Source organism: Ochotona curzoniae, unplaced genomic scaffold (assembly GCF_017591425.1).
Source record: "Ochotona curzoniae isolate NIBS_2020 unplaced genomic scaffold, NIBS_Ocur_1.0 contig_3050, whole genome shotgun sequence".
In the NCBI taxonomy this organism is placed as follows: Eukaryota; Metazoa; Chordata; class Mammalia; order Lagomorpha; family Ochotonidae; genus Ochotona; species Ochotona curzoniae.
The window spans coordinates 677110-689283 of NW_024465705.1; the positions used below are offsets into that span (position 1 = coordinate 677110).

General features: G+C 50.1%; 1 protein-coding gene across 1 annotated transcript in view; it reads left to right on the forward strand.

Moving 5' to 3' along the window:
* The first annotated feature begins 1416 nt into the window (after nucleotides 1-1416).
* Nucleotides 1417-12174, forward strand: part of MAMDC2 (MAM domain containing 2) — an 82523-nt gene continuing 71765 nt past the window's right edge. The window contains exons 1-2 of the mRNA XM_040979208.1: nucleotides 1417-1480; nucleotides 1787-1900. Coding sequence (XP_040835142.1) covers nucleotides 1438-1480; nucleotides 1787-1900 — 157 coding nt within the window. The 5' untranslated portion in view covers nucleotides 1417-1437. The remainder of the gene's footprint in view (nucleotides 1481-1786; nucleotides 1901-12174) is intronic.

A 12174-nucleotide genomic window follows, 5' to 3' on the forward strand; every position in this document is an offset into this window, starting at 1 on the left:
TAACATAAGGGGAACAGTCTACTTTACCGAGAAAATGGGCTTTTGGAGTAAAGCGGACCTGGGTTTGAGATCTGCCTCTGCTCCTTGCTGCCCCTGAGCTCTAAGACTCAGTTTCACTATCTGTGAAATGGGAGCAATAAAGATCTCTCCCCCACAGGGTTTTTCTCAAAGTCAGATGAGTTTATGTGAAACCCATATTCCAGTACACTTAGTAAATATTCCTTTTCATTAGCTACTGCTTGAAGCAATATATATATATATATATATATGAACACACACATACACTGCGGAGTACACACTAAAAAGTCTTAATTATTTGAGTCACTGTCTACAGAAAACTCATGAAAATTTGGCCAAACTTTTTTTTTTTTTACAAAGGACTACAGTTAACTTTATCCTTAGTAGAAATAGGGATAGTAGATGTGTGTACATTTAAGGAATGAATCAGTAGATGGAAGAGACCACTCTGTCTCTCCTTGTCTGTAAATCTGCCTTTCAAATAAAAAGAAAAGGATAAAGGAAAAGCAGGGGTACAGGAGCCAGGCTTTTGTACAGCACCCCAGGTCCTGGGGCCTCTGAGGGCGGGGCCTCAAGCTGGAGGACACAAATGTGAGCGGGACGGCGGAGTCAAGCCGCTTCCCTGCAGAGCTGGTGGGGAGCTCAGCGCTTCAGCCAGCCTGTAGCTAACAGGTGTCTTCGTGGAACCCCCGCCCAGGCGCGCCCCACCTCGCCCCCGCCTGGCCCCGCTGTACACTCCGGGTGCCAGCTGAGTCCCCTGCCACTCATCCATCCTTCCTGATCCTCTGGAGAAGGGGCATATGTCCATTTGGGGGATTCAGAGGGCGCTGAGGCTCAGGCGTGCCTGGCATTCCACTGGCTAAAAAGTTAGGGAGGTGGGGCCATCGGAGCTGAGGTCCGGGAAATTCAAGCCCGGGTCCGCGCTACCGTTTCCAAATTTGCTTCTCGGCTGCCCTAAAGAGAATTCCTGCCCCCTCTATTCTAGAGCGAAGAAGTTAAAATTAGGGTCAGTCGTGCAGGACTGACTCGCCAGATGCGGGGAAGCTGACCCCAGAAATAAGCTGGTTTCCCACCGCGAGGGGCGGGGCGGGGGCCTAAGGTCCTTCCAGCACCAAGGCTTGGCAAGGCCGGCCCCTTCCAGCAGCCTGAGAGGGTCTGCTCCCAAGCTCTAAAATCCCAGGCGCCGCTGACCCTTCCCAAGTGTGCAGACGTCTCCTCCCCGCCCGGCCCCCTGCTGCAGCCCCGGGTCCAGCCCGGCTGCCCGCCCCTCGGGCGTCCGGCTCGGCTCCCGGCGCCGCTGCGCCAAGTGGAACCGCCAGCCGCACACGCTTTGCCGCGCGCCCGCGCCCCACGCTTAGTGTTCCGTGGGTGGCCGGGGGCTGGCGGCTCGCACCTGGTGCCTCCCCTCCTCCTCCTGCGATGGTAACCATGCTGTTCAGGGCCGTCCTCCTGGCGGTGCAAGGTAAGGTGGACTCGGGAGACCCCGGAAGGTGCGCTCACGACTCGCTCAGGCCTTGCTGCCCCCATTGGCACTGCCAGCTGGGCTTAACCTGGCCGTCTCTGCAGCCCCTAACCCTCTGCCCCTGGCCCAGTCAGGGCTGGTTGGGAATGGGGTCGCGCCCTGGGGTGCCGCGGGAGGTAGTGCATTCCTCTGCCTTGAGCTTTCCTCCCGCTTTCACGGGGTGGGGGGGACACTCGTGGAACGCCCCGAGTGGGTGCAAACGCTCGCGTCCGGGCGTCTGAACTGAAACTGGTTTTGCGCCCACAGCCCTGCAGCTGGCCGGTGCCCTGGACCTGCCCGCGGGTTCCTGCGCCTTTGAAGAGGACACTTGTGGCTTTGATTCAGTGTTGGAGTTTCTGCCCTGGATTTTGAATGAGGAAGGTAAGGGGGGCTCGGTGGAGAGGGCTCGAGGTGAACTTTCTTCCTTGCTGGCTGGCGTTCTTTCCCCGCATGGATATTGTTATCTGGGAGTTGATTCCCTCCGGGAGGGGAAGCCTACCTCCTTCCAGCAGTGTGCTGTGCTGCCAGAGTCGGGAAGCAGACATTTGTTTACCTGGCCCGCGGGCGGAATCGGGGGCTTTGGTGCCTCCCCAGCACTCCATACTGGGAGGGAGCGAGGCCAAGAGTCCAGGGAAACCAGTGGGTGCTGCCAGTAGGCCGGGTGCAAGGAGCACCAGGATCTGGGAACGCTGGACTGAACAGGTTCTGGTCCAGCTTTGCCAGAGTGGTCCCAGGCTGCTGTGTGCGGGTGTCAGTGCTAAACCCTGCGCTTCCCCGGGCGGGATGGGACTTGGCTGTGTGGTTTCATCTATGGACTGCAGAGCTGGCTAGCGTTGGTCCTTGTTCACAGTATGCCTCACTGTTTGGGTTCCAATGACAAAATTTAAGTATGTGTTGGGGGGGGGGGCAAAGGGGGAAGATGTCAGAAATGTCTTCTTAGTTGTTGTGTACTGTAAGAAAAAATAGATGATTTTCAGAACCCAATCACAGGCACCGGCCCTTGACCGCCCCCTTTCTCTTGTGCCACCATCTGTAAGCCTGATGCCTCAGAGCCTCCTGGCTGGAAGACGGCCCTGTTGTTAACCACAGCGCTGGCTGTGAAGCCTGCCAGCTGGCGTCCTCACTCAGCTAGCCTCCCTGGAGAAGGGTGGCACCCCAATCTCTGTGCAGGCTGCAGGAGCTGTCCCCAGCATGCACTCTGTCCAGGCTTGCTGGTTCTCACGGTTGGGTGCCTCTCTGTCCGGTACCACGGGGTCTGCATTACCCAGCCTGGCTGACTCCGCCGTTAGGGCAGGGAAAGGAACACGAAGGAGGTAAGTTGGTAGTAGACTTACTTCCAGCAGATGCTAGATCTTCAATACCTGGGCTGTTCACTGTAGCCGGGTAAAGGCCATTGTTCTTTCCTCATGGGATGGGGGCCCTATCCCGCCAACAGCCTTAGAGAAGTCTCTCTGGATCTCACTGCCTTCCTCGGACCTGATAGTGTGAGAGTGCCGTGCCAGCCCGCCTTACTTACCTGTGCCACCAATGTGAATCTGGAGAGTTGACTCTGCAGCCTCAAAGCTTCTGCAACTCAAGAAGCTTCTCCTGTGGGCCGGTGACAGATTCAGGTGGTCGAGCCCCACTGTGTGTCTGGAACAGGTCTGGGTTCTGAGAGGCTGCTGTCGCAGCTCAGTGGGCTGTGTCCAACAGAAAGGGTGTCTACAGTGTGAGCTCATCCGTACTGTTTCCCCTGACACACCTACACTGTTGACCCTGTGTGTGGGGCTATGACCCCCTGACACACCTGCACTGTTGACCCTGTGTGGGGCTATGACCCTCTGACACACCTGCACTGTTGACCCTGTGTGTGGGGCTATGACTCCCTGACACACCTGCACTGTTGACCCTGTGTGAGGGGATATGACCCCCTGACACACCTGCACTGTTGACCCTGTGTGAGGGGATATGACCCTCTGACACACCTGCTCTGTTGACCCTGTGTGTGGGGATATGACCCCCTGACACACCTGCACTGTTGATCCTGTGGGGGGACCCTGACCAGGTGGAAGGTGTCTGAGCGTGAGCAGCTTCCTTCATGCCATCCTGCGGTATGGCCCTGAAAAAAGGAAATCAACACCACTCCAGAAACCAAGGGCCAGTGGCCCTGATCCCACTCCCCGACCGTCCCTTCGGAAGGGCCCCTCATAGCCCACCTCTGGACCAGTGCATGCCACTGCTGGCTGAACATATACCACAGGATGTACTCTCTGCTGAAGTGGGGCAACTTGGCACCCGCGTGGCCGTTAAACCCAGAGAAAACAGTAAGACGCTTATAGGAAAAGGTGGCTCCGATGTAACAGTATAATGAAGGCACTGTGGCTTTCCTCTTTGCTTTCTTTCTAACAGTCATGGCTTTCTGGCCCAGGCCTGGCTGGGCTGGCGGGAAGGGAGTTCACTCTCGTCCCGACACTGCAGGGTGGAGTGGGCAGGTCAGGCTTCGGTCGGTACAGATCTTGTTTTTCAACTTGGACATGACCATCATCTTCTCTGGTCTCTGGGGAGTGAGGGAGAAGAGGTGTGCCATTGCTGTGGTTGCCTGCCCAGAAGCCATCACAAAGAATTTCCTGAACGAATTCATTGCAGGATTGGTCAATTAGAGTTAACAAAACGGTCCCAGGCTGAAGTTTGGCAGGCCTCTCTAAACATTGACTTCATCCTGTTTCCAAAACCCTCTGTAAGGGGCTCCATCCGGCTCGGTGTGTTGGATCCACCCTGGGAAGTATGGGTTTCAGAGAGTCCTGCTTTCAAGTTCCGGGAGCATGGGCAGTGCTTCCCACCTGTCCTTGGTCAGCGGGGAGAACCACAGTGGCAAGAGCAGCACTGATGCCCAGTGAGAGGAGTTGACAGGAAGCAGGTCTGAATCCTCACCGGAATGGTTGGCAACGTCCCTGGCTGCAGCGTGTGTCTTCTGCGACTCCACATGGTGTTTGATGTCTGCTGCTTTAGTTTCCTTAGAGTTTTCAGTGTCTATACGTCTCTGATCATGCTTGCAATACACCTCGGTCATGGGCCTTTGCACAGAGAAGGTGGATTTCATAGGGCGGCATGCTGGCTTAGTCTGTCTGCTACGAGGGAGGCTGTCCCCAGAAAAACATGTGTGCCGCTCTGAGTGACCTGGCACTGCAGCTCAGTACGGTCTTGTCTACTTTCTTATTTTGCCCATGGTTTGCCCGTGGTTTGTTTTTGATTTCTCTCTGAGTTGGGGAGTGTGTGTGTGTGTGTGTGTGTGTGTGTGTGTGTGTGAGAGAGAGAGAGAGAGAGAGAGAGAAGGAGAGAGGAAGGAAGAGAGAAGGGAGAGAAGGAGACAGAGAAAGAAAGCAGTCTCCCACTCCCTGGCTGACTCTACATGGTGCTCTGGGCCAGATAACGTGGGGATCTCTGCACCCCGGCCTCCTGCATGGGCAGCAAGGACAGTGAGTCCTGCAGCCGTCACCTGCCGAGGTGCACAGGGCAGAGCCAGACCTGGAACCCCGGCACTCCAGTGTGGGAAGTGGGTATCCCCAAAGACTGTGAGTCCTGCAGCCGTCACCTGCTGAGGTGCACAGGGCAGAGCCAGAACTGGAACCCCGGCACTCCAGTGTGGGAAGTGGGTATCCGCAAGCGCCATCACAGCGCTGCTCCAAATGCCTGCCCCAGTTTGTCACAGGAAGTGAAATTCTGCCAGACTCTAATGTAAACTCACTGCCAATTGGAGGTTTGATTGGAATCCAGAAAAGAAGTGGTCCAGTTTAGCCTATATTTAAAAAGAAAAAGAAAAACCTTCTTTATTCATTTATTAATCCTGTAAAATCATGTTGATTTTAGTTATCATTTAGAGACTGTTGGAATCCCTTAAACAATGGTTCTCAATTGAAATCAAGATTGTTCATTCTTGGACCAGTGCAGTGACATAGCAAACAAAGCCCCTTCCTGAGGTGCTCACCTTCCATGGCTGCTGCATTTCTGTTCCAGCTCCTGCTGATAGCCTGGGACAGCAGCAAAGGCTGACCCAAGTGGTTGGGCCCGTACACGCACATGGGAGACCCAGAGGAAGCTCCAGGCTCCTAACTTCATATCAGCTCAGCTGCTGCCAGCCATTTAAGGAGTGGATCAGTGGATGGTAGATCTTTTTGTCTCTCCTTCTCTCTGTTCATCTGCCTTTCCAATCAAATAAATGGATCAAAAAGAAAAGGTTTTTCTGTTTTCCTGATGCCAGCTGTGGGGGCAGAAGCCCTTGGAGATGGTTCTGTCGATGACTTCGTGTCTGAACTGTCAGAGCAGCAGTCAGTCATGAAGTGGATTTGGCTTCACTCTCGGCTTTGGACGTTGTAGCTGTTTACCTTTAACCCGACTCTGCTAGAGGAACTGAGGAGGGAAAGGAAGGCTGATCCAGGTGCTGCTTTCGGGGAGTTTGGAACAGCAAGGCACTGAAAGAGATGTATGAACTTAAGAGGTGGTGAAAAAGGAAACCCCAAGCCCTCATTGTACCACACTGTCCATCCACAATAGAATTGGGGTTTCGGAAATCACCTAATATGGGAGAAAAGCTTGTCAGGTCTTGTATCCCAGAGCAAGATATGGCATCTGAGGCAGAAGTGCAAGCATAACTAAGGGCTGAGGGAGGAGGCTGGGGCAGAGCGCACCAAAATGACATCGTCAGCACGGGTGGGTGCGTCCCTGTCCAACACCCCTGCCTTCACACGAACTTTTCCTTCTCTGTGAGGACGCCCTTGCTTGCTTGGCCACCCGAGTTTCAGTTCTGCACTTGGTCATGTGCCGTGTTTTATTAACAGTGATAAATATATTTATCAGCGATACTTCCTGCACTCCAGCTGAATCAAACATCTGGCTGAGATCCCAAAGGGCCTGCCTGCATGAGAAGGGCCAGTCTCCTTCCCGTGGATGCCAGCTTTTTTCCTGCCCTCAAAGGGCCGAGTGAGCATTGCACCCTGACACCATGGGCGTTCATAAGGTGATCCCTCCCCTCCTGGGGTTCTTGGTGCTCTGATTTCTCTCCTGGAGCTTTGAAAGCAGAAGTGCAGGCCCACATTGTAGAGAAGCTGGAAGCCAGCAGCTGTCTCTGTGGGGGTGTTCCTTGCCTGCCTTAGACGTCAACCTGTACAGCCTCATCGTTTTACTAAGGAGCAGGCCTCCAGTCACACTCCCAGGCTGGCAGTGGCAGCCCCGAGACAGGATGTGGGTTCCTGGATGCTCCGTTGCTTTTCCTTTCCACAAGGCTGTCTCCATGCTAACATTCCCACATCCACTGGACCTTGGCTTCTGGAGTTTGCTCTGTTGGAAATTCTTCATCAGTGATCCAGTAATATTACACACATGTGGAAGAACACAGCTTCCCAAGATGTAGTGCCTTAAGACCACCGATCCCCCACATCACTGCAGTGGACGCCCTAAGGCCACCGATCCCCCACATCACTGCAGTGGACGCCCTAAGGCCACCGATCCCCCACATCACTGCAGTGGACGCCCTAAGGCCACCGATCCCCCACATCACTGCAGTGGACGCCCTAAGCCTGAGCAGCACTTGGTTGCTCTTCGAGATGTGCAGAGATCCTATCTACTTACCATCTTCATTGTATATGAAAGGACCTGGCATGCAGTAGGTGCTCCACAAAGGTACTCCATGAAAAAGTAGAGTTCAAAGATAAGTTCGAGAGAGTGCAAAACAAAAAACAAACAAACACCTTGAAATCTGTGCACAGGTTTTTCAAGATGAATATTTTCAGGAGTGTTTTGAAGATCCACTGTATGCCCGGATTTGGGAATATTTAAATGCTGACATACTCACCTGTTAATAGGCTTTTACAAGTGCCTCATAGTTGATGAATGAGTCTAGTATTGGATCATGAAGATGTCCTTATGTATTGTCTTATGTGCTTCGGTTCATTCTGCCCCCTTCTAAGATGGTTCCTTGCCCGAGGGATGGCTAGTGCAGTTAACACAAGTTCTAGACGTGTTGAGATGGAACCATGCACTTTCCTTTAAAACTGTGTGGCCTTGGGCAAGTTATTAATCCTCTCTGTCTCTCAGATTCCTGGGACATTCCTGGAGATATTAGAAATACCGGTTTCCTAATATCGTGAAGATTGTATACATGAGAGCATTTAGCACAAAGTGAGCATTCTCACTGATTCCAAGTTTGTGATTTATCAGTGTCATAAACTTGAGGTCTTCTCATTCATATCGCTTTTCCAGTGTGCTTCTGGGGAGCACATTAAGGGGGTGGCAGGATTCTCCTTTGCTGAGAGTTCTGCAGATCGCTCAGCGTTCCAACCAGAGGCACAGCCTGCATCTGCTTCTCTCCGGCTCTATTTTAAGCATCCAGGACCTTCATTTCACTTTTGTGTGATTGACTGAGGCATGCATGTAAAGTGATAACACTGAGTTTCACACTTGGCTTACAGTGCCCCTTGGTGTCTTTTCTCTGTAAACTCTGGGGTTTTGTCAGGAATATCTTGCTCCCTGCCCCCGGCTCTCCTGTCTCAGCTGGTGTGTCCTTGTCTGTTTTCCCACAGACCTGGTGCTGGAGCGCTGCTGTAGATGGTGCTGGCACCTCCTAGTAGAACCATCAGCAAATGAACCTCTTAGCTCCTAGCTCTTTGGACAGCTCCTAACCTCTGGCCCCCCGCCAGTCATGCTGGGTGCTTGGATTCTCTTGTTTGACTCTCATTCTTGGGATTTCACCTGCCTGCCTTGCGCCTTCCTGCCATGACTGACTCCCCTGTATTTAGGCTCCGTGTGACCCACTCCAAGGTCAGCACTGAGTCTGCGTTCCTCCTTGTTAAAACCAGAATTGCTGAATGGGATCCTTGGATCCCTTGGGGATTTTTAGGATATTTTTCTTTTCATAATTGGAAAAGGCAGCCAGAATGACAGTGTGCTGGGAGGAATATCAATTTCCTGAAATAGGACTTAGTGCTTCCAGAGCTTTCTTTGCAGCTCTTAGCTTATGGTTACCATGTTTTATGTTGAGATATGCCTCTCGAAGATAGGGGAGCTCTGGGCAAATGTCGACGATGCAGCAGCCTTGTATCTGCCCCCGCGAGCTCCCGGCTGCTGCCAGCCTGGCTCTCCTTCTGGCCCGCAGCGGGCATGAGCAGGGAGGGTGATTGTTGCCTGCTTTTTCCATAACACATGCAAACTCACTCTTTGAACCATTTGAAGGATTCTCTTCTCCATCCTCAGCATAATCTTGGATGAGAATGTCAAGGGAAATTCACAATTTGACCTAAAATACTTTGGCAGTCTTAAGGAATACTCCCAAACTTCAAGTTCATCTACTCCTATTGGGAATGAATTAGGAAAAAAAAAAAAAACCCAAAACATACAGGTAACATGTTTTTGCAAGCCGGTTGCTCTGCAGTCAGTCATCGTGGTACTTTTCATTCTATTGCTCTTAACAGAATGGCAGTGTTTCTATACAGCAGTGTGATATACAAGTTAGCTAGCTGTGTAGAGAAATTTCCATTCCTTATTTGACAAGCTTTTGCTGCACTGCCAGAGAGCTGACGCGTTCCTCAGCGCTCTGCTGCCATGAGGATGGCCTTAACGTGCTTTTGCTTCCTGCAGAAGCTGCCTCTGTGCTTAGCAGTGTTGCAGGACCAAAACTGTCTAGTCTGAAACTCTGCAAGTTTTCTTTCTTAAGTTTCTACACATTTCTTCTGTTTCTTTGACTTTATTAAAAATGCACAATAAAAGAGACTGTTGGAGGATTTTCCTCTAAAGTGTATTTTGATCATGCACAAGCCCATTTGTAAATTTAACTTTTAGGGAAGTAAACTCTTTGGCTTTTCATTACAAATCATACAAGTGAATAACGCATGTCAGAAATCACACATTTGCTTCTGTTTTTTTCTTTCTTTTTGCACATATTCTAAGAATGAAAATGTGAGTTAATTTTAGTCTCTTTTTCCTTTCCTTTTTAAAAGAATCAGTGGTAAATACTGGGGTCCTTTAAAAAAAGAGATTTATTTTATTTGTATTGGAAAGTCAGATACACAGAGGAAGATCTTCCATCCGTTGATTCACTCCCCAAGTGGCTGCAACGGCTGGAGCTGAGCCAGGAGCCCAGAGCCTCTTCTGAGAGGCTGGGTGCAGGTGCAGGGTCCCAAGGCTTTAGGCCATCCTCGACTGCTTTCCCAGGCCACAAGCAGGGAACTGGACGGGAAGTGGGGCTGCCGGGATTAGAACCGGTGCCCATATAGGATCCTGGCACATGCAAGGCGAGGACTTTAGCCACTAGGCTACCATGTCTGGCCCAGACTGGGGCTTTTTAGAACCCACACTTCATGCACAGAATATATTAGCAGTACAGATTTTCATCATTCTTGTCAGCCTAAAATATTTAACAACCTACACAGACATCTGTCCTGAATCTTGTGTAATTCCAGGAAAGTGAAGTTGGAGGGACTACTCAGGATTCCTTGCATCGACACAGGCTTGATAGATTTTTAAGTCCTGGCTTGTAGACTAGTCTTTATTTGCTTTTTATACTAATGAGAGATCTTCCAGAAATCTGTGAAAATGCATGTAATAAAACACCTGCACAGATTTAAAACTTGGTTTAAACACAAATATACCTATTTTTAATTCAATTCCCCCCCTAATATAAGTCAGAGTGTTTAATTTTAAATCAAGCTAATTTTAGCAGTGCATTAAGCTGAGGTATTTAGACAACCTCCATTTAAAAAGAAATAAGGGAGTACCAATGATCAATCTAATTTCTGGTGGATTCAAGCTCGTTTTCCCTCTGAAACTGTAGTTTGATGATTCTTTCTCCATACCTTCCTCCCTCAGCCTCCTCATCCATTGGAGACAGGCAGGAGAGTAAGCTTTCCTCTGCTGCTTCATTCCCCAGTGCCCACATTAGCCAAAGCCAGGAGTCAGGGTGTCCTGTGTGAGCGTCAAAGCCTTGGGACCTTATACCTTCATGGGAGACCTGGAAGAAGATCCAGGCTCCAGGCTCCTGGCCCCTGGCTTTGGAGCAGCTCAGGTCTGGCCTTCGAAGCCACTTGGGGAGTGAAGCAGTGGGCAAAAGATCTTTGTCTCTATCTCTCCTTCTCTCTGTAAATTTTACTTTCCAGTAAAAGTAAATAAATCTTTATCATATTTATATAAAATACAACAAGGAAAATGACTAATGACAATTCTGTTGAACACAGTTTGGGAGAACGTTATATGCCAAACACTATGTTAGTTGTATGCCATGTATCAACTCATTACATTTTATAATGATCCTGTGAGGAAGGCAGGTGAAGAAACCATTGGCATTGAAGAGTTTTAGTAGTCTCAGAACGTGGAACAAGTAATGATTACAGGCTGGATTTGAACGTAGATATCTTTTCAGAGACTGTAGGGACAACGCTCCCATGTTGCCTCCCTGTTGTCTCTAACCCTTAATATGGAGACTCCAAGAATCTTGAAACTCAGGTAATGATATAAGGGGCTGATGTGGCATAGAAGGTTGGCTGTGGGTTACGGCACTCACACCTTGTATCAGAATGTCATTTCTAATCTATTCAACTTCCAGTCCAGCTTCCTGCTAGTGTACCTGGGAAGGCAGCAGATGGCAGCCCATGTACCTGGCCCCTTGCCAGTCATGTGGGAGACCCAGCTGGAATTCCGGGATGCTAATTTCAGCCTGGACCAGATCTGGCTGCTGTGGGCATCTTAGAATAAAGTAGTAAATGGAAGATCCATCTCTCTGCCTTTCAAACAAATAAATAATCTCTAAAATAAATAACAGTATTAGTTAGCTAACCCAGAAAGAGTGGTTTCCCCTATCTACCTGTATATAGGTTTTTTTCCAAGTGTTTCGTATTACTACCTAGCTTAACCTTTCAAACAGTCTGGTGAATGGAGTCCTGTTTTCATCCTTATTTGAAAGTTGAGAACCGTGAGACATACAGTGACATGCAAGTCACAGATTGCTTGGGAGCGAGGCTGTGTTCTACACTTGATCTCAGCCAAAAGGCCGAGAAGCGACAGGGTTTTTACCAGAGTTGTCTTCTCGGGGCAAAGCAGGGAGTGTGACATTCTCATATCCTCAATGATCTATGAGACAAGAAAGCTTTCTACTCGATGTGACTGAGAACTGCGTGAGACTTACTGCCAGACTCTCTTGTACACAAAGCTCCACCCACACATGAATCCTAATCTGAGAACATTTTAAATCAGTTTTTTCTTTAGCCATGGCATGGGGCCCTGGGACACCAGAGGAATTTTCTGTTTAGTTGGTTCCAACTTCGCCAGGAGATTAACTTGAGAAGTCCTGTGGGAGTCGCTCTCTCCGAGGGTCCCCACGACCAGCCTGCATTCTCTCGACAAATTCCACTCGGGCTTGTGCTTTCTGACAAATCTGATGGTCTTGTTTGGAAAATAAATCTAGGAATAGTTGCTTGCTTTTGTGCAAAGAAGATGTTGGAACTCACATGGTTAGGGATGGAGCAGGAAGCCCCTGTAAGCCTAAGGACTAAAGCCCCTGGCCCTGGAGTAAAGGCAGAGGCAAAGGCCAACCTGTGCGCTCTCATTTGCTGATAGCCATGTCTTCTGACCCAGGGATATAAACATGCACCTTTCATTTCAATTTTCCCCAAGGTTTTTTTTGCACTGGTTTG